Source organism: Chionomys nivalis, chromosome 21 (assembly GCF_950005125.1).
Source record: "Chionomys nivalis chromosome 21, mChiNiv1.1, whole genome shotgun sequence".
Taxonomy (NCBI): Eukaryota; Metazoa; Chordata; class Mammalia; order Rodentia; family Cricetidae; genus Chionomys; species Chionomys nivalis.
In genome coordinates, this window is record NC_080106.1 from 42,159,642 (window position 1) to 42,185,642 (window position 26,001).

Below are 26,001 nucleotides of genomic sequence, written 5' to 3' on the forward strand. Positions count from 1 at the left end.
AACTACCATCGCAGCCACCACAGCCTCACCTCTGCTGAGCCTATATGATGGGTTGAGCAGCAGGCCAGCTGTACCCATCGCCACGCCCCTCTGTCAAACACCAGACCAGATTCCAGCAAGTCCCGTTTATTCCTCTTTCCAGCTGCTTGGCAGCTATTTTTGTTGTTATTTTTATTTATCTTCTGGTGGTTCTGGGCATGGTCTCAAGACTTTCCACACGCCAGGCAAGTGTTGAACCATTGAGACCTGTTCCTCGCTCCTCACTGGAGGATTCTAGGCAAGGGTTCTCTGGCAGTTATTGGCTAAATTTCTAGTACATTCTAGACTTCGTTGTAGGAGCTTGGAATTCAGCTATGCACAAGATGAATATCTAATGTCAGAGAGACAAGAAGCAACAGAGAAAATGTATTAACCTTTGGTGGGACCTACTGGCGCAGGTCTGTAATCCTGTTACTCCACAGGCTGAGATGGGAAGCTGCCGGGTCCACAAGGTGAGTTCAAGGCTAGCCTGGGCTGGGGAGCAAGGTACTCTGTCTCAAAATAGAAGTTAGGGCTGGAGAAATGGCTCAGCAGTTAAGAGTGCTGTTCTTCCGAGGACTGCACACATGTCACAACAACTTGTAACTCTAGCTCCAGGAGATTCATGCCTCCCTCTGGCTTTGGTGGCCTCCTGCATACATGTACACCATATGCATGTATACATAAATAAGTCATTGTAAAAATCTTTTTTTCACAGTTTTCACTGGAGTAATAAAGAGTGGTTCTCAATTTTTTGTTTGTTTGTTTGTTTGTTTGTTTCAGAGACAGGATTTCTCTGTGTAGCCCTGGCTGTCCTGAAACTCACTTTGTAGACCAGGCTGGCCTTGAACTAACAGAGATCCACCTGCCTCTGCCTCCCAAGTGCTGGAACTAAAGGCGTGCGCTTCCACCACCACTGGCACCACTGGCCTTTTTTTTTTTTTAAAATATTTATTTATTTATCATGTATACAATATTCTGTCTGTATGTATGCCTGCAGGTCAGAAGAGGGCACCAGACCCCATTACAGATGGTTGTGAGCCACCATGTGGTTGCTGGGAATTGAACTCAGGACCTTTGGAAGAGCAGGCAATGCTCTTAACCTCTGAGCCATCTCTCCAGTCCACCACTGGCCTTTTTATGTTTTATTTTTCCTTTGAGACAGGGTTTCTTTTTTCTTTTTTTTTATTTCCTTCCTTTGTTTTTTTTTTCTTTTCTTTTTCTTTCTTTCTTTTTTTTTTTTTTCTTTTTGGTTTGTTGAGGCAAGGTTTCTCTGTAACTTTGGAGCCTGTCCTGGAACTTGCTCTGTAGACCAGTTTGGCCTCAAACTCAGAGATCTGCCAAGACAAGGGTTCTCTGTGTAGCCCTGGCTGTCCTAAAACTGACATTGTAGACCAGGATGGCCTTGAACTCAGAGAGCCCCCTGCCTTTGCCTCCCAAGTGCTGGGATAAAAGATGTGCGCCATCACTGTCTGGGTCATCAATTCCTAGGATTAAAAAAACAAAACAAAACAAGGAGTCCAAGTCTACACTGCCTAAAGTTGTCTTGTTCCCAGATCTAAAAATATATTTTTTAAAAAATGAAAAGTTATAACCAAGCGGTAGTGGCACACACCTTTGATCCCAGCACTTGGGAGGCAGAGGTAGGCAGATCTCAGGATTACCAGCCTGGTCTATATAGTGAGTTCCAGGACAGCCCAGGCTATATAGAGAAATGTCTATTTCAAAAGACAAGCAGAGGGGGGCTGGAGAGATGGCTCAGTGGTTAAGAGCATTGCCTGCTCTTCCAAAGGTTCTGAGTTCAATTCCCAGCAACCACATGGTGGCTCACAACCATCTGTAATGAGGTCTGGTGCCCTCTTCTGGCCTGCAGACATACACACAGACAGAATATTGCATACATAATAAATAAATAAATAAATAAATAAATATTTTTTTTTTTAAAAAAAGACAAGCAGAGAGAGAAGGAGAGGCATTATTAAAAAAGAGAGTGGGGAATATAGCTCATACCCAGAATGTAGGTGTTCAGCCCTACAATACAGAAAGAGAATACAATGTGCAGGGAGCTGCCTCAGTGGTTGAGAACACTGGCTGCTTTTCCGAAGCACCTGGGTTCAATTCCCAGCACCAACACTGTGGATTGCAACCATCTCTCAACTCCAGGTGATCTGATGCCCTCTTCTGGTTTCTAAGGGTACCAGGCATGCACGAAGTACACAGACATGAATGCAGACAAAACATCCATACATGTAAACTAATTTTAAAATATTTTTTCAGGAGAGCTGAGAATGTAGCTGAGCAGCGGAACACCTGTCCAGATGCTCAAGCTGGGTTCAATATCAAGTACCACACAAAGTTGTTTGTGGGCGCTGGAGAGATGGCACAGTGGTTGTGAGTACTTGCTTTTGCAGAGGACCCAGGCTTGGTAGCTCACAAGTACCTGTAACTCCAATTCCAGGTGAATCTGATGACCTCTTTTGACTTCTGCAGGACCAGACACGCATGTGCTACACAGACATGCATACAGGCCAAACACTTGTACACAGAAAGTGAAATAGATATATATTTTGATTGCAGGATGGAGGTTGGAAGGGATGGATGAGGCTGTGTTAGGTGAAGGCAGCAGAAAAGGTCTGGCTTAGGAGGTGCCATTTGAACAAAAGTGGGAATGAAACCGGAGAGAAAGCCAAGATGAGAAGGAGCAACATTGCAGACAGAGGAAAGAACCAGTTCAGAGGTCATGAGGTCAGGACAGGCTTGTTTGAGGAGCAGTGAGGAGGCCCCTAAGGCCAGAGTGGGTTGAAGGAGGAGAGAGGTGGAAAGTGGGGGACAGAGCAGCCGATAACACCCAGAACTTCAGTGTTTTCCCTAAGGATCTCTCAGCCTCTCCCCATTACTTTTTTTTTTTTCACCTGAGAAAGGGTTTCTCTGTTCTGGCCATCTTGGAACTTTCTCTGTAGACTAAACTGCCTCTGCCTCTGAGTGCTGGGATTAAAGGTGTGGGATACCATCATTACCTAGGTTTTTTTTTTTTTTTTTTTTTTTTTTTTTTGGACAAGGTCTTACTATGTGGCTTGGCTGACCTCTCAAATTTACAAAGATCTGTCTACTTCTACCTTCTGGATTCTGGCATTTTCTAACTCCAGGGCCAGCTCCTCTGAGAACCCTGCCCCGGTTCATCCCCCACCATGGTTGTCTTCCACCCTCCATAGGAACAGTGTGGTTACCTTGGCCCAGCTCATCCCCTGTGGTTGTCTCCATAGGGATAATGCTCCGTTGCCCCCCTCACTGTGTCCTCTCCTCAGTTCTACAGATGGAGAGAGCAAAGCCTGTAAGTCACTGTTCTATTGCTGTGAACAGACATGACCACGGCAACAGACAGAAGAAAGCATTTAACTGCGGTCTTGTTTACAGTTTCAGAGGATTAGCCCATGGGGAGTGGTGGCAGGCAGGCTTGGTGCTGGAGCAGTAGCTGAGAGCTCACATTCCCATACCCAGGCACCAAGCAGAGAGAGCAAGTCTGGTCCTGACATTTTAGACCCTCAAAGCCCAGTCCCAGTGGCACATCACTTCCAAAAAGACCACACCTCCTAATCCTTCCCAAACAGTTCATCAACTAGGGGCCAACCATGCAAATATCGGAGCCTATGGAGTCTGTTCTTAGTGAAACCACCACAGAAGGATCAGAACACCTTTGAAATGAAGTCAAGCCATGCAAAGGCCTGGAGATGCAGCCTCAAGTCACCTGGGAGGACTGTGAGGGGCTCAGAATGGAGACATTCAAACAGCTGATTAGAACAAACAAGTAAAAATACTTAAAACAGGCCGGTGACAGGCTGGAGAGATGGCTCAGCTATTAAAGGCTAGGCTCACAACCAAAAATATAGAGCAGGCCATTGAGATTGCTCAGAAGGCCAAGGGGCCCACCATTGTGCTAGACAGTCAGAGTTTGAGCCCAGGACCCACGTGGGAAAAGATGAGGACAATTCGTGAAAATTATCCTCTGAGCACTTCATATGAACCATTGATGCACATGTATTCTCTCTTTCACACACACACACAATCCATTTCAATGTGTAATAGAATTGAGGCTGGAAAGATAGCAACAGTTAAGGCTCACAACTACCTGTAACTCCAGTTTCAGGGAATCTGATACTCTTTTCTGGCCTCTGTGGGCATGTGGACCCATGTGCACATATCTACACTCAGACATACAAACACATAAAAATACATTTAAATACAATTTTTAATGTAACAAAAATTTTTAAAAATGAATGAACGAAGGGGACCAGCCTTGGGGAAATATGATGGAAAGATATTTTAGACCGGAGAACAGCCTGTGCAAAGGCCCTATGGTTGGCAGCAAGAAGAGGACCCAGAGTGGCTGGACAGACTACCTTGAAGGCCAGTGAGGGTGAGAAGCCCTTTCTAAGGCTGCTTCAAAGATAGGACTAGACTTTCCAGCATAGAGCGCCCAACCATGGTGAGATGTAACCTGTCTGGGATCTAGTGTACCCAGGTCCCAGAGTAGACTGCAGAGGGGAGGCCAGGGAAGTTTCCGAGAGCTGCTGGAACTTTTATCATTGTTGTGTGGAGATTTTACAACTAGTTCTTTGTCCCTTTTAAAGCCTAGAGCACAGCTCTGTTTCCAGGGCACCCAAATCCCCAGCGGACTGTGATAAAGACTCACTGAGTAAATGAGTGCTAGAAGGCTGAAGGAGAATCTGGCTGGATTCCCAAGCTCCATCCCCAGAGGCAGTTCAGAACCTGGCAGGCAGGGCCCTAGGCAAGGCTTTTCCTGCCAATCCCATACCCTTCTCAATTGCAAAATGGGTGGGTTCAATGCCCACTTTGCAGGGACCATGAACATCCTGTCTCGATTATAAAGGCAAGGGGGTTTTCTCCTCTATCATTTGGCAAAAAAGGAAGCGAGATGACTCGTTTGGCAAGCTATTTAATTCACTCAGCAAACATCTGAGGTATAATTAGGATGTCAGCTTGCTGCGGGAGTGCATGAGGAGAGATGTGGAGAAGACAAGGGCAGCGTCACACAGGCCTGGGGGGTTCCTCCTAAAAGTGTCCAGGCTTTAGGTGCTCATGGGCACCCTTGGGCTGTGTTTGGAGAAGAGACTGTAGGAGGAGGCTGGGAGACAAGGAGGAAGGTCCAGAAAGGTCGGTGATGGCGTAGGGGCCTATGGAGGGTCTGGGCGAGGTGCTAAGGGAGTGGTTTCCCTGGTGCTGTCACTTTCCTCCTCTCTGTTAAAATACCCTACAAAGTTGGTCAAAACACAGAGAGAAACCCCACAGCGTTGTCCCTGGGAAGACAGAGGCATATAAGATACTCTTGTGTCCTTGTGGCAGCACTGTTTCCTGGAGGGCACCCATTGTGGGCCTCCAGTGAGCATAGCCTGCCTGGAGCCCTGGGGACCAAAGTTCGGATCCCTCGCCTGGGTTTCTTATTGACAGAGCCGCAGAGCTACCACAATACAAACTGCAGCTGCATTCCTCTGGTCCTCCAAGAGAAATCCTGCAGAAGCCCCTGCATTCCATTTGGACACTCGTGTGCACTGATGTACCATCTGAGTGCAGCATCCAGGAAAAAGAAGCCAACACTTCACAGAGAGCAAAAATTAGAGCCCTCGGGGACCCACAGGGGTCCAGCGCATCAGAGGCCATGCTGAGGTTCAAACCCCTTAATCAATAGCGGCAAATAGATTAAAAGTGACCGCATGACTGGTGAAATGGCTCAGCAGGTAAGGGCACTTAAGGTCAAGCCTGATGCCCTGAGTTTGGACCCCTAAGAACGATAGGGTGGAAGAAGAGGACTGACCCTGCAAACTGTCCCGAGCGCCACACATTTGCCTTGGCTTGTCCATGTGCATGCACACATACTAAATAAATAAATAAACATCAAAATTGGGATTCGAGATCCGTGCTCTTGAAGAAGCCCAAGTCTGGCCCTCAGCACCCACGTGGGCGCGGCTCGCAAACCGTTTATAATTTCATTCTGGGGATGCCATGTCCTCTTCTGATCTCCAGAGGCACCTGCACACATGTCATATGTATATGAATCTTTTCTAGCAAATACTATAAAACTTGTGTTTTGGACAGTAACTGCAATCATTATCTCCTTACCTTTAAAGACTTTATGGGGATGTTTTAATCTTCCCTGCCCAGTAAAACTTTTGTTTACACAAAGGTTCCCCTGCTCCTTTCTAGGAATTTGAGGCTTGGAGCAGTGACCCCTTTCCCCTTCCTCCTCCAGCTCCTCTGCACTACTTTTTTTTCACTAACCAATTGAATACGATTGTGAGGTCACCTGAGTTAGACTAAAAACCAAATGTACTTCCTGCCAGCACTCTCTTGATCGAGAGTAAATTTTGCCTCGCTCAGACATTTGTTAGGATGGTGGTCCCTTTCTTGACCACCTCGAACTTATTTCTAACATACATAAGTCAAAATAAAATCTTCAAAACAATAAAACTGACAGCCGCTAGCATTTTGTGTGTGTGTGTGTGTGTGTGCGCGCGCGCGCGCGCGCGCGCTTGAGGACACTTAGTCTACTCTTTCTCATTAAGTTTTACGAACATCCTTGCCCGGAGAAGTTCGGTGGTCTCCAAAGGTCTGGGGCCCTGGGATTTGAAGTCCTGTTCTCCCAGTGGTTGCCTCCGGGGAAATGGGAGGATGCGCCTGTGCGGTGGGGAGATAGATCGAGACTTTTGCTTTCAGAGGGGTCCGAGGCGGGGGTTGCTGGGAGGAGAGAAAAGGCCTCTGTAGTTCGCGAAGGCTTAGGCCTGTTCAGAGTTCCAGCACGCAAGGAGGAGCGCAGGGCGAGCGGCACTGCAAACGGGACCGACTCGGGGCTGCAAGCCCCGGGGGCCGCCGGGAGCCCCGCCCCCGCCCCGCCTCCTCCCCAGGCGCGGACCTCGGCGCTCACGTGACCCGTCCTGCAGCCGCTGGGGCCGGAGGGTGCAGCTCGGCGGAGGCCTGGCCAGGCCGGGCCGAGCGGAGCAGGCCGGAGCGCGCCGCGCGCCAGGGAGGGTCTGAGTGCCGCGCCTCCCGCCGCACCCGCTCGCGCGCTCGCAAGCCGTGCCTCGGCTCTGGGACCCCTGGCGGGCGGCCGGAGGACATGGCCGGCGACGCCGTGCAGGTAGGCGACTTGTCCACACCCGCGGGGCGGCCGGACGGCGCGGAGAACCCCAGGCACCGGGAGAGCCCGGGACGGGGTCCCCATCGGGAGCCCGTGCTGGCCCTTGTAGCAGGCGGGAGCACCTGCCTGGTAGGAGGACGGGGTGCTGTTCGGGATTCTGCTATCGCACCTCCTCCTCTCGCCCTCCCTGAGAGGCAGCGGGCGCAGCGGGGGCCCCACTGCGGTGTCCGAGGCCAGCTGCGGGTTCCGGTGCTTCTCGTCCCCAGGCCCTCCTCGCCGAGGTCCTCAGCGTTCGGTTTCTGGCTGGTGTCGCTTCACCTGGAGCAGGTGCCTGGCACCCTGCCGTGGACCGTGCCCCTCCCCCGCACAACAAAGCCCGGGCCACCCCCGCCCTCAGACGTCTTTACGATGGTCTTGATGCCACCCAGATGGGCACCTGTTGGAGGAAGTGTCTAAGTCACTTCATTATGCCAGAGGCCGGGTTCCTCCTCCAGCGCCCCCTTCCCTTTAGCCACCCTTCTCTGACAGATGGAGCCGTATCCTAGGTGGGGCGTGTCCTGTCACACAGGCAGGAAGGATTTTATGTCTGGAAGGCTACAGGGCTGGGTCACCCCTCCCCCGCCCCCCCCCCCCGCAACAAACACCTGTGACTGGCATCTGTCAACCACATGGCCTTCCCAGTGTGATCTGTTGGGCATTACTGAACCCACCTTCCCAAGAGGAAGCAGGGTCAGGGTGATTTCCCACCTTCTAATACAATGACCCAAATCTGAGATCTTGGTATCCTTGTGGCTCCATTGGTTCTCCACCGTGTAAGTCCATTGTCCTGTGTAACTGGTTCTCATCTCCTTCCACACCTGCCCCCATGTCTCCCCTGTATTCTCCTGTACCCCTCTTCCCCAGTCCTGCTGATGGCCTGCCGGCCTTGCCGAGGAGCTGGGCGTATCTGGTGCTGCCGATCTCACAAGGTCAGACCTCCAGGCGTGATGCACTGGGTGCCGGCTCGCCTTCGAGCCCACAGAGGGCTGTGTAGGGCTCTCCCAGTGCATGCATGTGCTTGGTGTGCCCCACACTGGACACACACGGAGGCTGTTATTCCCAGAATGAGGCTGGACCCACACATCTCGGTCCCCTTCCTGTTGTCTCCCTTAAGTTTATTCCCGCTTGGACTTGCTGCCCTGTCCCACCACCTCCATGCCTGTCTGTTCTATGTCTGGCAAACGGATGTCCTGTCTCGATTCTGGAAACGCCCCAGGCATTGAAATCTCAGGATGTGGGGTTCAGGATCCCTAGCTACTTTGCCAAGAAGGGTTCCCCGAGGTGAGAGTTCTGGTGTCTCCAGGTCTGTGATGGCAGGTGGAGAAGCTGATGTTGTAATGCTTCAAGACCAGGCCAGGCGTTTGCCCCGCTGCCCTCAAGTGACTCCTTGTTCCTGGGCACAAGTGAATCACCCAGGGGAGGAGGACCCAGGAGGCCCTGCCTCCTTCCTTCCCTGCATGCTTTACATATTCTCAGGCCTCCTCTGCTGGAGGTGGGCCCGAGGGCCTTCACTTTTCCTCTTTGCCTGTATGCTCCCCATGAGAGCTGGCCCTGCTCCTGGCTGTGTACCTGCTTTGCCTGCTGGTGGTGGAGGTGCTGGTGAGGGACCGTGGGTGGGGCCTGGTCACAGCAGGGTGTTGTTCAGTGAGGCTAGGTTTAAATCCCCCGTGCTGCCTGTCTTCCCTGATGAACTCTTGGGTCAAACCTTCCTGAGTCTTGTTCCTGTTTTGGAGGAGGGAATGGGGTTATGACTGGTTGGTTATGAGGAGGGAGGTGGAGCCTCAGCCGGTGCTCTAAGGGTGAACATGGAGATTGGCAATCTGAGATGGGAGCCCACAACCCCTTCCCAAGGCCCCAGCACTGGCGTTGGGGCCTGGATCATTTTGTGGTGAGGAGCTGTGCTGTGTGCCTCGGGATGTTGAGCCGCAGCAATGGCCTCCACTTGACAGGTGTCTCCTGTGTGCCTTGGTTATAATGACAACTAAGAATGTGTATCTAGAGGTGATGAGAAAACAACCCCACCTTCCTTGAGAGCCACTGCTATGGCCTCCTGGAGCCTCAGTTTTCCCCCATGGTTACTACTACACAGATATATAGAGAGGAGATGACAGAGCAACAAGATCTGAGCTCATTGCCCTCCCGGAGAACTTTGCTCATTGTGATGGTGGCTCACAGCAACAAGGTGTGAGGGCCATGGAATTCCTCCCAGCTAGTGGTAGGAAGCGTGGCCCTATCTCTAGCTGACTGTGGGACCTTGGACAAGGTGCCCCAGCTAATCTCTTCCTTTCTTCTGTTCTTCCTGTTTTTGTTATTGGTGGGGTTTTTTCTTTGTTTGTTTGTTTTGAGACAGGGTCTCATTGTGTAGATGAGGCTGGCCAGGACTCAAGGAGATCCTCCTGCCCTGGCTTCCTAAGTACTGGGATTAAACATGTGTGGCCACAAGCCTTTGTGGGCCTCAATTTCTTTCTTCATCTTGAAGATAGTTTGATATCTGTCTGTCTATGTATCTGTCTATAGCATCTGCATCGTGCTGTGCTGGGTGCTAACACTGGCAAGGAGGAAGCAGGAGGGTCAGGAACTCCAGGCCAACCTTAGCTGTGTATTGAATTCAAAGCCACCTTGGGTTACTTGAGATCCCAGCACAAAACAATATAAAGCCAAACAAAACAAATAGTGCTTGTCTCATGGGATGACATTAGTGAGACCTGGATGAGATTGTAGTAGCTCTTGTTATTGTCTCTTTTGAGGTACAGTGCTTGTACATGCTACCAAACTCCACCCACTGCCTGTAGCTGCTGTTGCTACTACTTTTATTGATTTTATTGTTTTTAATTATGTATGTGGGGGGTATGTACATATGCCCACAGAAGCCAGAGCCATCAGATCCATCTGGCATGGCTAGGACCTGAGCTCAGATCCTCTGGAAGAGCAGTGTGAGCCCTTAACTGCTGAACCACCTCTCTAGCAACACTGCTACTGTTTTAAAATAGAATAGTTTTAAGAGCAGTTTTAGGTTCACTGCAAAATCTAGTGAGAACTAGAATGTCCTCACATACCTTGTCCCTGATATGTACAGCCTTGTAACTGCTATAGTTGAGATTTGGTGTATATTTGGCAAACAGTCGTGGGCTGCTGTTTGGGGCACTCAGGGCTGTCTCCTCCTGGTGTTAGCTTCAGGGAGCTGCTACTAGGCCAAGCGGGCCTCCGAGGCCTCCAAGCTGCCATCAGCTGTGGTGGACATCTGGGTAGGAGGAAGCAGGAAGTTGATGCTGCCTGTCTACAGGAAGCTCCGCGCGCGCGTGCACACACTCACCACTGCAGAACTGGTTGTTCTGATTCTTGAGGGGATGTTGAGGACTACGGGCAAGACATGAGCGGACAGTAGCAGGGCTGAGGGCCTGAGGGAGCTCACAGTTGCTGTTGGGGCATGGGCAGTGCAACTAAAAAAAAGAAAAAGCAAAAGGAATGTGAGCATGTACAAGCCCTGCATCTCAAAAAACAAACAAACAAACAAAAGAAGCGTGTGAGCACACGTATGTGCTGGAGCTTATGGTCTCTGGCCAATTGGCAGGTGCACCAAGAGAGCAGCTTCCCAAGGGACTCAGACTCGCACTCATGGCTATTGGTTATGAGGGTTTGTGCAGGCAGGTGTGGGAGCCTGTGTTCACCCACCTGCTCACATGGATGGGAGTGCAGTATGTGTGCACATGAGCCGTATTCCAGGCACACACCTGCAGGTGTGGAAGTGCAGATGAGTGTGAGTCGGTACTCTGTGCACCCTAGACCTGCAGAGCTAGTAGCTGCACACCCTCGTGAACCCATGCTCTATCCACACACTCCTGCTGGTGGGGATTGGTCTAGTTTGCTTTCTGTAGCTGTGATAACAGACTGACCAATTGCAACTTGGAGAAGAAAGGGTTTATTTGGTCTTATAAATTATAGTCCATCATGGAGTGAAGTCAGGGCTGGAGCTCAAGACAGCAAAGCCACAGAGGAACATTGCTTACTCCTCACTTCCTCTGGCTTGCTCAGCACCTTTCTTACACAGTCCAGGCCCACCTGCCCAGGGGTGGCATCACCCACAGAAGGCTGGGCCCTCCTACACCAATTAGCAATCAAGAAAACGCCTGATAGACATGCCCACAGGCCAGTCTGATAGGCAGTTCCTTAACTGAAGTCTCCTCTTCACGAGTTTGTCTGGTTGACAATTGAAGCTAGTTGTGACAAGGGTATACATATATATGAACCTGTACTGTATGAGCATATGTGAGCCTATACAAATCTCACACCTGCAAAGCTGGACATGGGATCATACCTGTGAGCCTATGGTCTACACACCTGTGTGCCATGTGAGATCCTGCCTGCTGCATACATACTGTGGGTGTTCTCTCAGGTCATGAATTGAGGAATGCCTGTCCCTAGCTTTGCCTCCAGTGAAGCAAGCATGGCCATTTAGGGGATAATGTAGGAAGAACCTCTTACGTACCACATGCCTTTAATCCCAGCACCCAAGAGGCAGAAGCAGGTGGATCTCTGAGTTTCAGTCCACCCCTATCTTCATAGTAAATGCCGGGACAGCAGGGGTTACATAGAGAGACCCTGTCTCAAAAAACAAACAAACAAAAAACCAAAACCATTGCCCCAACAAAATAACAACAAAACAAAACAAAAAACCCCATGCCCTAGAGCTGCCCTGGCGTAGAGGATGCTGGGAGTCAGCAGGAAAGAGGAAGTGGCAGTCCAGAGGCCCTGGCAGGGCTGAGGTTCAGGAAGAGGGCGTGGTCCTCAGACCAGACCCAGGACCCAGATGGCGGCTGATCCCCCTTTGGATCTGGAGCTGGAGGTGGGAGCTAGGGTCTTCATGGGATGGGCAGAAAAAGCTGGAGGGTCTAATCTGGGTGCCTATCATTGGGTATTAAGGGTAGGAAGGAGATGGAGCACAAAAGACAGCTCTCTAGATGGAGGGTGAAACTTCTGGGTGCCATGGCAGCTCTCAGGATTGAGAGATGTGGGAGATGAGAGCCGCTCTTTGGAGTACCAGGTATAGAAGCCAGGAAGGCAGGGCCAGCCCTTGGGACCTCCAGTTTGGGAATGCAGATGAGGGAAGTCAGAATATGTCTCTAACGTTTTCCTGGTTTTGGAGTATGACAAAAGAAATGTGTAGCCCACCCTTGGGACCTCCTGGTTTGGAGTGCAGGAAACTGGAAGGAAAGAGGGATCTTCTGGAACCTTCCTGCTAGAATCCTATTGCATAGGTCACAAATTAAGGGAAATAGGGCCCACCTGTGGCGAGCCTGGTTCTTGCAAACAAGGGAGGAAGGAGATCTTGTTCTTGGTCTATTCTTTGACTTCCTATTTATTTATTTGTATTCTTATTATGCATACGTGTCTGTGGGGTTATGTACACACGCACACCAGTGCCTGATGAGGCCAGAGGTGTCAGGTCCCCCTAGATCTGGAATTAGAGGCTTGAAACAGAATTCAGTTCCTCTGCCAGAGCAATGCATGATTTTAATGGAGCCATTTCTCAAGCCCTCTATTTATTTATTTGTGTGTGGGGGTGTGGTAGAGGTCAGAGGACAGTTTTTAGGAGTTGGTTCTCTCCTTCCACCGTGTAGATTCCTGGGGGGGGGGTGAACTCGGGTCACTAGGCTTGGCATCAAGAACCTCTACCCCTGAACCATCTTTCTGGCCCAGATTATGAGGGTCAGGGAGGAGGAACAGGCCCCTGTCCCTGGAATTCTAGGGTGCAGTAGGGTAAAGTGGTAGGTCAGGTGAGCTGCGCCCTGGTGAGGCCACCTGTCCTTCAGCCCCTGACCTCTGTGTCTGGTCCCTCCCCCTGCAGAGCGAGCCTCGCAGCTGGTCGCTGCTGGAGCAGCTGGGTCTGGCTGGGGCAGACCTGGCAGCCCCCGGGGTGCAGCAGCAACTGGAGTTAGAACGAGAGCGACTGAAGAGGGAAATCCGCAAGGAGCTGAAGCTGAAGGAGGGCGCCGAGAACCTGAGGCGAGCCACCACTGACCTGGGCCGCAGCTTGGGCCCTGTGGAGCTGCTGCTGAGGGGCTCTGCTCGACGCCTTGACTTGCTCCACCAGCAGCTGCAGGAGCTGCATGCGCATGTGGTGCTACCTGACCCTGCAGCCGGGAGTGGTGAGCAGAAAGCTTGGGAGCAGGCAGGGTCACTGACTTTCTGGAGCTAAACTCCATCAGGATACTGTCCTGGGTCAACCAGAGTCATGGCAAATGCCAGACTCACGGGGTACTAACACCCAGACATTACACCTGTGATGTAATGTCACCCAGATGCCACCCAAAGCTGTCTTTGGCTTTAGGAATACCTAGATACACATGCCAACATGTAGATAACACTAAAGGTCCACACACTGTCACCACATACCTAAGGAAACAGCTATAGCTGTGCCCAGACAGCATCTGAGTGACATGCTGTCCCATGAACACCCAGAAACTCATGGGCTCCCACACCCAAATACTGCACACTTGTCACTCAGAGCCTTGCACAATTATACCAATACAACAGCAGTTATAGACTATTTTCTGTTGTTCTTTGCTTTGTTTTATTTTTTGTGTTTATATATCTATATGTATATATGTATTGGACAGAGGGAGGTAGATATCTGTGAGTCAAGGCCAGTCAGGCTACGTAGTAAAAAACTTTGTCTAAAAAATCAAAAACAAAGCTACTTGCAACCCAGGGAAGAAAAAGAAAAAAGAAAAACAACTCCAGATAAAAATTCACATATGAATAAATAAAAACAGCCAGGCAGTGGTGGCTCACGCCTTTAGTCCCAGCACTCTGGACCAGAGACAGGTGGATCTCTGTGAGTTTGAGGCCAGCCTGGTCTACAGAGTGAGTTCAAGAACATCCGGGGCTACACAGAGAAACCCTGTCTCTAAAACCAAAACCAAAACAAAACAAAACATATTTTTAGCTTTTCATTTATGTGTGTGTGTATATGCCTGGATGTCTTTATATGTGTCACATGTCAGGGGCTCCTGAAACCGAAGTTACAGGTGGCTGTGAGTCCCTGATACGGGCACTGGCCCAGCCTTGGTCCTCCACAGAGCAGAGTGCTCTCTCCAGCCTTTCCTCGGAACCCTTGTTTCTTTGAGGCAGGTCTTACTGTGTAGCCCTGGGTGTCCTGGAACTCACTCTGTAGACCAACCTGGTCTCTGCTTCCCTGGTGCTGGGATCAAAGGTGTGTGCCTTTTGAGACAGGGTTTCCTGAGGCCTAGCCTGGCCTTAAAGTCACTGCAGCTGAGGATGACTTTGGCCCCCGACCCTCCCTGTAAAGTGTGCCCAGTTTAGCAGTGCTGCGAATGGAGCCCAGTTCTTCGTGCAAGGAGAGCATCCTACCAGCTGAGCCACATCTCCAGCGCTAGACTTTTGCAACAGTTAAAGATTTGAATTTAATTGGGTCCTGGGGAGGAACTTGGGGCTGTCTACATTCTGAGTATGTTTTGTACCATTGGGCTATACCTCTATACCTCAGCCCTCGCCTCAGGATTTTTTTTTTTTAAAACATGTTTTTTGAGACAAAATCTCACTAAGTTGCCCAGGCAGGGCTTGGACTTGCTTTAGTCTCCGGAGTAACATAGATTACTTATTGGAGTGCTAAGCCCAGGAGGGTGCTTCCTCCCCCCAAGACTGGGTTTCTCTGTGTGTGGCTCTGGCTGTCCTGGAACTCACTCTGTAGACCAGGCTGACCTTAAACTCACAGAGATCCATCTGCCTCTGCCTCCCAGTGCTGGGATTACTGGAGTGTGCCACTACCCCTAGCTGTAAGGCTCATTTTTATATTTTTAAAAATTTAAATTTTTGGTCTGTGGGTTGTGTTGCATGCCTTTGAGAAACCCTATCTCAAAAAAAATTTTTTTGATCATAGTTAAAATAAAAGAGGTTGAAAAACTTAGCCAGTGAAGTGTTCACTGTGCAAACATGGACATGAGTTTGGATTCCAAGGACCCAAGTAAAAGCCACGTGTGGTGCTAATTCTAGTACTTGGGAAAAGAGAAGGATCTCCAGGCTCACTGCTCAGCCGCAGCAGTTGAATCAGAGAGCGCCAGGCTGGCTCAGTGAGAGACCTTATCTCAAAAGAGAGGAAGACAGAGAGCAATTGAAGAATTTACCTGCTGTCCCTTTAGCTTCCATATGTATACATATGCACACGCGCGCGCACACACATACAGAGAACCCACACGTAATTTATCCTTGCCAGAGTTCAGTAGTGTTATGTGTGTTCACACAGCCACAATACAAGGTCACAGGTCCTTCATCTTGTAGCTAAGATGTGCACGGTCACAGGAACACAAGAGGATACCCAGAGAGTTCAGAAGTGCACAGTCAGTGATAGAATGGTGGCACCTGAGCAACACAGCAAACATGGCTTCATGATTCCAGACATTGTCGCATAGCCATGACAGCACCCAAGGTTTGCCCCCGTCACCTACACTGTGAGACACTAACCTGCAGTGACATCAGAGCTCTTCCATCTGGTCACACCAACCCAGAGGTGCCCCAACATTGTCTCATCCACAGCAGACTTTATATACAGTCAACAGACTCAGCACCAGCCCCTCTAAATACAGCTGTGTCCACTATTGGGGTCCAATATTATCCCATCAACACTTGGGTAGAGTCAAGCTGAGAATCCCGTAAGCCCCTTCTGCAGTGAGTCTACCGCCCTGACCCCACTACTCTTGAGGTACATGTCACAGCCCCCTCGTCCAGCAAGGAAGACACGCAACACCGGAGCTCTTCTTGCTAAGCAGTTTATTCAGGACCTTTTTACAATTATCTCTCTCTTTCTCTCTCTCACTCACTCACACTCACTCTCACTCTCTCACTCTCTCCCTTTTCCTCTCTCCTCCTCTCTCTACCTCTCTTCTTTTCCTCTCTCCCAGGGCAAACCTCTCCCAGCCCTTAAGTAGGCATGGGCTACCAATCCTGGATTGCCAGGTGGGCACTGCCCATAGGTCCACACATATGCAAGCAGCTGACAATCATTGCGTGATAAGTCAGGCCTAGTTGATATTAGGAGTTGATTATCACAGAGAGCACTCGCTTTCGGGATCGCGGAGGGCGGGGGCCAGCACCATGAGGTGCGGCTCCACGCAGCTCTCTACACATAGCCGTCAGGTGGGGCTCCCCATGGCTCTCTACACACAGCCGTCAGGTGGGGCTCCCCACGGCTCTCTACACACAGCCGTCGGGTGCGGCTCCCCACGGCTCTCTACACACAGCCGTCGGGTGCGGCTCCCCACGGCTCTCTACACACAGCCGTCGGGTGCGGCTCCCCACGGCTCTCTACACACAGCCGTCGGGTGCGGCTCCCCACGGCTCTCTACACACAGCCGTCGGGTGTGACTCCCCGCGGCTCTCTACACACAGCCGTCAGGTGCGGCTCCACGCAGCTCTCTACAGGTACAGACTTCACCTCTGACTGTGACAACAGCCAGGCCTCAGACCAGAATCTCAGATGCGCTTAGAGATCAGAACTGAGCAGCACCAACTGAAACAGTGATCGTAAGCTCACACAGACCTCCTAACCCCGACTACACCCTCATCTAGGGTACCACACTCCTGCTACCCCTGTGGCTTACAGACGTAGTCACACTCACACCAGTGGGCTTACATACCCTTAGGTAGATAAGGGCATTTATTCCAGCTAACCCTGAAAACCTGCATACCTGGTCACTAACCACCTTCCTTCATGCTGGGCCCACTGCAGCGCTGAGGACCATGTGTCTCCTGCCTGTGTACTGGCCCGCAGGCTCCTTTTCTGGGCTGAGGGCTTCCTATCAGCTGGGGCAAAGTCTCCCGGGTCCACTGAAGTGACGACCATGTGATTCTTTCCCTCCTTGTCTCCTCAGATGCTCCCCAATCCCTTGGAGACGGCAGCCCTATGTGCTCATCCACCAACCTGAGCCGAGTGGCTGGCCTGGAGAAACAACTGGCCATTGAGCTGAAGGTCAAACAGGGGGCAGAAAACATGATCCAGACTTACAGTAATGGCAGCACCAAGGTGGGCAGTGTTCTAGAACATTCCATTGCTGTGACAGGAGGCTGTGTCCCAGTTAGCCACTACTAGTCTGCTTCTTATCTCTGGTTTGACCTGCTCTAGGCATCTATATCTATCTATCTATCTATCTATCTATCTATCTATCTATCTATCTATCTATCTATCTATCTATCTGTATGTTACTACAGTATACAGCCATTTGTCTGTGACCCTGCAGACATCCGCACAGATGTGCTGAGAGCTGAGGATGATGTAGCTCCAACCTCAGTCCATTGTAGGTCCAGACTTTGCAGATGAGGGAGGTGAGGCCACAAGGCTCAGCTCTTGGTGGCAGAGCTGAAGTGAAGCCCATGGACTGTATCTCACTGCTCTGGCCCCAAGGCCTTCATGGCATGGCAGCAGGGTTGCCGTCAGATTTGAGCCCCCAGTCTTCTGCTACCTTGCATGTCTGTCTCTAGGACCGGAAGCTGCTGTTGACGGCCCAGCAGATGCTGCAGGATAGTAAGACCAAGATTGACATCATCCGCATGCAGCTTCGCCGTGCACTACAGGCTGGCCAGCTGGAGAGCCAGGCGGCTCCTGAAGAGGCCCAAGGTGAGGTCTTTCCCTTTATATTGCCTGCCTGCACTCAGCCTTCACTCCTTAATGCTTTGCTGTGTACAGCAAGGAGGCGGGAATTAATCTCACTGTGAAGGGAGCCTATTCCTGCCGTTTCTAACTAAACCTTTTGTTCCATTCAAGGTTTGGGCTAGGATAGTTGTAGTCAAATGCTACCTTCAGGCCAAGTACACCTGCTGGTTTGTTTGTTTCTTTTTCCTTCCTTTTCTTTCTTTCTTTTGTTGTGTTCAGGATAGAGTCAGGATAGAGTTCAGGATACTAGGCTTGTGTTGTGTTATTGAACCATGCCCCAAGACCTTCACTGGTAGAGTCTATGTAGGCATGGTACCATTCAGCCATGCCCTATTCCTTTTTTTAAAGGGTTGTTTTAAAGATTTAGTTTATGTATATGTGTGCACGTATGTGAGCAGGTTCCCCAGAGGCCCGAAGAAGGCCTAGAGCTGGAGTTAAGGTGACTGTGAGTCACCACGTGTGGGTCTGGGGAACACACCTGACTCCTCTGAAGGGCACCAAGCTCTCTCAACAGTCACCGCTCAGCTGTATTCTTGGTTGCTTTTAGTTTAGTTTAGTTTTGAGACAGGTTTTTCTACACAGCCCTGGCTGTCCTGGAGCTCACTCTGTAGACCAGGCTGGCCTCAGACTCACAGAAATCCCCCTGCCTCTGCCTCCCGAGTGCTGGGATGATTGTGCCTCCACCGCCCACGATGTGACCTAGACCAAACTTGAACTTTCAGTCCTCCTGCCTTCACCTTATAAATGTTGGGAATTATAGGCTTGTGCCACCGGGCCCAGGTGCCTTGATGTAAACCAAGTTCTGCTGGCACAGGTACAGCCACTTTTTCTTGTTTGCTTTTTTACCACCTCCACAGAGCTAAGGAGTAGAGACCAAGCCTTGGTGAACTAGGCGTAGTGACAGAGGCCTCTCATCCTACCGCGCTGGAGGCTGAGGCAGGAGGCTTTTGAGCTCTGGCACAGCTTCCACTACATAGCAAGATCCTGTCTCAAAAAGCCACAAAACTGAATATATCTCATGTCCAGCTCCTTATGGAAATGGGCCATAGCGGTCACGATCATGTGGCTCCCTTGTCACACTAGCTGTGACACATCTGTTGCGACACACCTGTCCAGAGCTGTAGGTGTCCCCAGAGTGGTTGCTTATCGCTTTTGTGTGCAGGCTCACATGTGCACTTGTGATGAGGTGTCTTCCTTGATTTCTCTCCACTTTATTTGTTTTTAAATTAACTGTGTGTGTATGTGTGTGTGTGTGTGTGTGTGTGTGTGTGTGTGTGTGTGTAGAGGCGGGGTGGGGGAGGCTGGAAGGATGGCTGATTGTTAAGATGCTGACTGCTCTTCTAGAGGTGCAGGTTCAGATTCCCGGCATCCACATAGTAGCTCACAACCTATAACTTCAGTTCCAGGGGATTCAGCACATTTTCCTGGCTGATGTGGGCACAGATGCACATGGTGCACAAATATACATGCAACCAAAACACCCATACAACATTAAAATAGAAAAAAAAAGATTTTTAAAAAATATCTTGACAAAAGCAACACAGTGAAGCAAGGGCTTATTTGGCTCCCACTCCAGGCTCCTGTCCATCATTTCAGCGAGGCTTTGTCAGCAGGACCTTGAAGAAGCTGTAACGTGACAGCCCAGAGTCGAGAGCAGTGCATGAATGTGACATGCGTGCTGGCCCTCTGTTCTCTTCTTCACCCTTATGTGATCCAGTCCCCTGCCCAGAGAATAAAACACAGTGGGTGGGTCTTCCACCCTCCTCCCACAGGCCATCCTTATCTAGACAATCCCCTGGAGACTCCCTCCCTAACTAATTCTAGATTGTGCAAGCTGTCTGCTAAAACCAATTTTATCAGTGCTGGGCACCTAGGTGGTGGTGCAGGCCTTTAATCACAATATCAGGAGGCAGAAACAGGCAGATCTTTGTGAGTTCCAGCAGAGACTACTTAGTGAGACAAAACAGAAACAACCATCACAGATGCCAAGAGCTGTCCTGGTCACTGTGCATACTGCGTCACTGTGACAGGCAAAGGAGAGTCAACTGTTGATGGAACCCTGAGTGGCCGTGTGTGCCCGAGTGTGACTGTGTGTAGGTGACGTGCCTGGCGCCCTGCAGTTGTGTCCGTATCAATTGTTGTGTACAACTAAAGGCACAGGGTGACTGTTTCGAGCTATTTATTTACACTGCGAGAAGATGTGTCTGTGTTTTGCCTTACTGGCCTAAGGCACCTGATTGGTTTAATAAAGAGTCACTAGCAGGAGACGCTAGCCGGACTTCTGGGCAGAGACACAGTGAGACACTGAGGAGGTTGGGTAAATATTATGAAGGACAGGTAACTAGTCACAGAACACAGATTAATAGGAACAGGCTAAGTCATAAGAGCTGGTTGGGAACAAGCCTAAGCTAAAGGCCAAGCTTCCATAATTAATAAGTCTTGTGTCGTTATTTGGGGCTGATGTCCAAAGAACGTCTGACAAGAAAGTTCCACACACGGGACAGTGGTTCTGTCCTCAGAACCATGAGTGGATGTGACTGGAGCTCAGGTTACCTGTGCCTGTGTGACAGTTGTCATCTCTGTGCACCAGGTACCATGCTTCATGTGGGCTGTGATTGTCCTTGTGCCTTCATCCTGGGCACGACTCTTTCTACCACTGACATTGGGTGTGCACCCATCAGTACTAGTGTTGCTTCCGTATGTGTCACGTGGTGGCACTTCCTGTCTTGGCCTTCTGCCTTGTCCATATGGCAGTGCACTCTCCCAAGACTTGAGTCTAACAACTCTTCCTCCTCCTCCTCTTCCTTCTTCCCCATTCCCTCCTTTTTCTTCTGTTCTCCTTTCTGCCCCTCTTTTATGGCTTTTATTTTAAGTGTGTGCATGTTTTAACTGCATGTCTGTGCACCACTGTGTGTCTGGTTTCTATAGAGCCAGAGAAGGGTATCAGATCCTCTTGAACTGGAGTCATGAATGGCTGTGAGCCGCCATGCAGCTGTCTGGAAAACAGTATGTACTCTGCACCCTTGCCATCTCTCCAGCACCACCACCTCCTTTTGGGGCAGCCTTTCACTCTGTAGCCCAAGCTAGCCTCTTACTTGCTAAGTAGCCCAGCCTGACCTGGAACTTGTGGTCCTTCTGCCTCCGCCTCTTGAGTGCTGTGTCACAGACTTGTGCAACTACACCCTGCACCCGCCTGAGCCCCAGGACTGCAGCCACATCATGACTGTGCCCGTTTTTCTCTTTTGAGACAGGGTCTCACTATGTAGCTCTGACTGTCCTGGAACTCACTGTGTGGAGCAGGCTGAGATCTGCCTGCCTCTGCCTCCCAAGTGCTGGGATTAAAGACTGGGCCAGCACACCCAGCACTACTTTGTTTTTTGGGACAGTATCCCTGAGTGATTTACTAGTGATTCACCGATTTACCTAGATTGGCTGGCTGGCAGGTCTCTGGGATGGCAGGGCACACTGCCCTACCGCTTTCTCGCGTGGATTCTGGAGAGTGGAACTCAGGTTCTCGTGCTTGCATGACACGCTCTTTACTGAGCCGTCTCCCCAGACTCAGGCTGTTAGCTTTTTAACATGCTCACCAGGACCTATCAAAGTGCCCTTGGTGGAGGTGATGGGCTATGTCTGTCTGATGGCTGTGACAGTGTCCTTGTGTGCAGTAGGACGGTGTCTTTATGGTTTGACTGTCTGCTCATTTGCCTGTAGGTTCAGTGTACTTACAACTGATATCAAAATGGCAGTGCCGTCGAGTCTCTGCTCACAGTGTCTGTCTTGGGTGACTTGAGCTGCCCTAGGCTAGAGCTACAAATGAGGCTATACAAACATAAGGCAGCTTCTTCACAGCCACAAGCACAGGTGTGGGAGTGGGGTGTAGCATAGCCAGGCTCTCTGAGATGGTGGAAGAAGGAGCTGTGGGAGCTTTGGAGGGAAGGAAACAGATGCACACAAGCAAGCTCTCTGCTGCCTCTCATCTTCTGCATTTCCTTATTCTTAATTTTCTCTAAAACAAATTTGTTTGATTGTTTGTTTATTGGTTTTCCAAGGCAGGGTTTCTCTGTAGCTTTGCAGCCTGTCCTGGAACTAGCTCTTGGAGACCAGGCTGGCCTCGAGATTCGCCTGCCTCTGCCTCCTGAGTGCTGGGATTAAAGGCGTGCACCACTACTGCCAGCTATTTTTTAAATTTTTAAATTATGTGTGTGCCCATGTGTGGGTGCCCAGAGAAGGCAGAAGAGGGCACCAGGTCCCAGTGGGAGCTCTAGGTACAGACAGTTGTAAACTGTCCAGCATGAGTACTGGGAACTAAACTTGGGTCCTCTGCAAGACTAGCAAGTGCCGTTAACCACTGAGTCATCTCCCAAGTCCTATTCTTGATGTTTTGAGACAAAGATTCACTCTGTAGCCCAGGCTGGCCTTGGAACTTTTGGTAATTCTCTTGCCTCAGTCTCCCAGGTGCTGTGATTATAGGCTTGTTTCATTTTTCCTATTTATTTATTTATTTATTTATTTATTTATTTATTTGTATGTGTTGGCACAACTAAGTGAGGTCAGTTCTTTCTTTCCATGTGGGCTCTGGCAATCAAGTTCAGGTTGCCAAACTGGTTAGCAGTCTCTTTATTCTCTCCGCCCTTTGCTTCCTTTTTCTTTTCCCTTTTCCTGTCCTTTCTTCCTTTGTTCCTTCCTCTCTCCCTCCCTCTCTCCTTCCCTCCCTCCCTCCCTTTTCTTTCTTTCTTCCTTCCTTCTTCCCCCCCCCCTTCTTTCCTTTCTTGGGGCAGGGTTTCATGTAACTCAGGCTGGCCTGGAGCTCATATGTAACTTTAACTTCTAAACTTCTTACTCTCTGTCCCAAGTATTGGGATTACAGGTGTGGTCCACCACATTCAGCTTTTTATTTGTTTGTTTTTTGAGTTTCTTGTTTTATTTGTCTTACTGCTTTGTGTGTGTGTTTGTGTGTGTTGGGGGGTCTCTGTGTGTGTATATATGTGTGTATATATATATGCATATATGTGTATATATGTATATATGTATATGTATATATGTATATATATGTATATGTGTATATATATGTATATGTATATATGTGTGTATATATGTGTATATATGTGTGTGTATGTATATATGTGTGTATATATATGTATATGTGTGTATGTATATGTATATATGTGTGTATATATATGCTGGGGATGGAAGGGTTCCTGTGCACCAGGCAGGTGATTTACCCAGTAATTTACCCTGCTAGCTCTTGACTTCTTCCCTTGTGACTTCATCTAGCCCAGAGACCCCCATCTCCAAATAGCCAAATACCATCCCATTAGAGTTGAACTCCACATGTAAACTGGTGCAGGACACACACATTCAGTTTCTTACTGCGACCCTATTGGTGGCAGTTCACTAGAATGTGAAGGGAACCCGAATTTTAGGAATGTCTGAGTTATGTCTTCATGACAGCCCCTTGTGTGGGTGATGGCAACTGGCTGTGGAGGATATCTGCCCTTGTAGATTATAGTGCTCCGTTTGTCCCGTGTTGTTCCCTGGGTGGAAGTATGACAGTATTTCCAGGGAAAACCGTGCGCACTTTGGTGGTAGTGTGCTGTGCGTGTGCCTGTCTGTCCATGTGGTGTGTCGGGGTCAGGCTGTCCTTCAGGTTGTCCCACTGTCATGTGGCCCGTGCCCATAGGAGGCCCAGAGCTGGGAGCTGTAGAGCTTCGCATTGAGGAGCTGAGACACCATTTCAGAGTGGAGCATGCTGTGGCAGAAGGTGCCAAGAATGTCCTGCGTCTGCTCAGTGCTTCCAAGGCCCCAGACCGCAAGGCAGTCAGTGAGGTGACACTGAGGGCTTCTACTAGGGGAGGGGCATTCAAGATGTGGGAGGACGGGTCTGGGACATAGGAGAGATAGGGAGATCCAACAGGAACAGGTCATGATGAGGGATGGAGCCGGAACCTAGATGGGCCTCCATTAAGTGTGGTGTCTCAAGAAGAAAGAGGAGAGACACCAGGACAGATCTAAACTAGGAGCAGGGTAGAGTCTTGGGAAGGGGTGGGGCCTAAACTGGGGCCTGTGAGAGGTGGGACACCTACCTGCAAGAGACCGGGCTTTAAGTGAGATGGTGGGCACCAGAAAAGAAAAGGCTTTGGTGAGGATGGAGCCTCAGTGGGTCCTGGCTCCAGCAAGGGGCAAGGCCTAGTCTTTAAGGCTCCACCTGATGGAAACAAATAGGTTGGAGGTTTAGGCCTGAGGAAGAAGTTGCTGGAGGTGGGTGGGTTCTTGGGGGCCTATGCCTGTCTTTAGCTCTCTGCCTTCTGCCTCAGGCTCAGGAGAAATTGACTGAATCTAACCAAAAGCTGGGCTTGCTGCGTGAGTCACTGGAGCGGCGCCTCGGGGAGCTACCGGCTGATCACCCCAAGGGCCGGCTACTTCGGGAGGAGCTTACTGTGGCCTCATCATCAGCCTTCAGTGCAATGCTGCCTGGGCCCTTCCCTGCCACGCACTACAGCACGTTGAGCAAGCCTGCACCTCTCACAGGTGGGCTCCAGGCTGTTCCCCCTGGGGTCTCGCTCTGAGACTCCTTACCTGGTCTCCAGGCTTCTCATTGTCTCCTTCCCCTTCTTACACTGGTCCCCATTTCATCTCTGATAGCCATCTTCTTGCTCGCTTCTGATTTTAGACTGTTGCCCCCTCCCCCTCCTCGGCCCTGCCTTCCTCTGCCCAGTCCCCAGCCTGTGGCAGGCCATTAACAGCCCCCACAGTGCTGCTTTCTTCCTTAGTCCTTCTGGCTGTCCTCAACAGTTTTTTTCTTTGAAAACATCAGCACCCTGAGCTTCCTTAGACTACTTGTCCTCTACTCTGACGCTGTGTCAGAGCCCCCACTGGCTGCCCTTTCTCAGCCGCCGCTTGCATGAGCAGAGGTCCTTTTCCCGCTGCTCTGTCTCCTTAGCCTGCCTCCCATGAGCCTCTCCTTCCTGCAGGGACCCTGGAAGTACGAGTGATAGGCTGCAGGAATCTTCCAGAGACCATCCCCTGGAACCCTTCCCTCTCAGCTGGGGCATCTGGAACCCCTGACAGCCGTACCCCTTTCCTAAACCGCCCAGCTCGGGGCCTTTACAGCCGAAGCGGAAGCCTTAGTGGACGGAGCAGCCTCAAGGGAGAAGCTGAAAACACGAGTGAGTGAGTGGCTGGGTAGGGTGTCTGCATTTGTAGCATTTTATCTATTGATTTGTCTGTTTGCGTGTTTATTCAAAGCCAGGATTTCACTATGTGGCCCAGGTTGCCCTCAAATTCTGGCCTCAAGTGATGACACGTGTGCTTCAGCCAGCTGAGGAAGCTGGGGGCACAGGTGCCCTGACTTTTCCACCACTGAACAGGCACTAGAGAGAGGACTCAGTGGTAAATGGTAAATGTACTGAGCTTACAGAGGACTTCAGCCCACATCAGGGGTCTCCTGACTGCTCTAACGGTAGCTCCAAGGCCCTGATGCCCTCTTCTGCCCTCCCTGATCTCTACGTCATGTGCACAATCTCCCACGCAGACATACACATGCATATATAATTAAACAATAAAAATGAGAGACCTGAGAGATGGCTCGCAGTTAAGAGCACTTGCTGCTCTTATAGAGGACCTTGGGTTTGGTTTCCATTATCCACATAGCTGCCCACAACCCTCCATAAATCCAGTTCTAGGGGATCTGACACCCTCTTCTGACCTCTTCAGGCACCAGACACACACCTAGTACACGTATATACATACATGCAGGCAAAACACTCATACACATAAAAATAAAAGTAAATAGATAAAATAAAAATTAAATAGATAAAATGGTGACATCCATTGGGATAACTTACCAAAACAATAACAAGACAAAACAAAAGCCCACAAACGCAAGAAAGGACATGGAGAAGTTGGAACCTGTTTACATGGGCTGTGGGAGTGTAAGTGAAATAGCCACTGTGGGAAACTGCAGGCTGGGGACCGCATCAGTGCTAGAGCTGCCTAGAACCTGCCAGCGAGGGATGGGGTCCCGGGCTCAGAGGAGGGCACTTGCCTAGCATGCCTGAGGCCTTGGTCCCATCCCAAGCCCAACAAACATAAAAGGGGAAAATAGCAACAACCACGTGACCTAACAGTT

General features: G+C 50.2%; 1 protein-coding gene across 5 annotated transcripts in view; it reads left to right on the forward strand.

The window, feature by feature from the left end:
• The first annotated feature begins 6,942 nt into the window (after nucleotides 1-6,942).
• Pkn1 (protein kinase N1) overlaps nucleotides 6,943-26,001 on the forward strand; it is a 30,304-nt gene continuing 11,245 nt past the window's right edge. For 2 of the 5 annotated variants that reach the window (XR_009055716.1, XM_057753213.1), the window contains exons 1-7: nucleotides 11,998-12,050; nucleotides 13,053-13,353; nucleotides 17,095-17,246; nucleotides 17,702-17,837; nucleotides 23,509-23,699; nucleotides 24,188-24,401; nucleotides 24,845-25,039. Coding sequence is in view for 4 of the 5 variants with exons in the window: in XM_057753213.1 (XP_057609196.1) it covers nucleotides 12,015-12,050; nucleotides 13,053-13,353; nucleotides 17,095-17,246; nucleotides 17,702-17,837; nucleotides 23,509-23,699; nucleotides 24,188-24,401; nucleotides 24,845-25,039 (1,225 nt within the window). In the remaining variant the exon portion in view is untranslated. Of the gene's footprint in view, nucleotides 7,169-11,997; nucleotides 12,051-13,052; nucleotides 13,354-17,094; nucleotides 17,247-17,701; nucleotides 17,838-23,508; nucleotides 23,700-24,187; nucleotides 24,402-24,844; nucleotides 25,040-26,001 lie in introns of those variants that run through there. The other 3 variants (XM_057753214.1, XM_057753216.1, XM_057753215.1) reach the window with 3 other exon arrangements.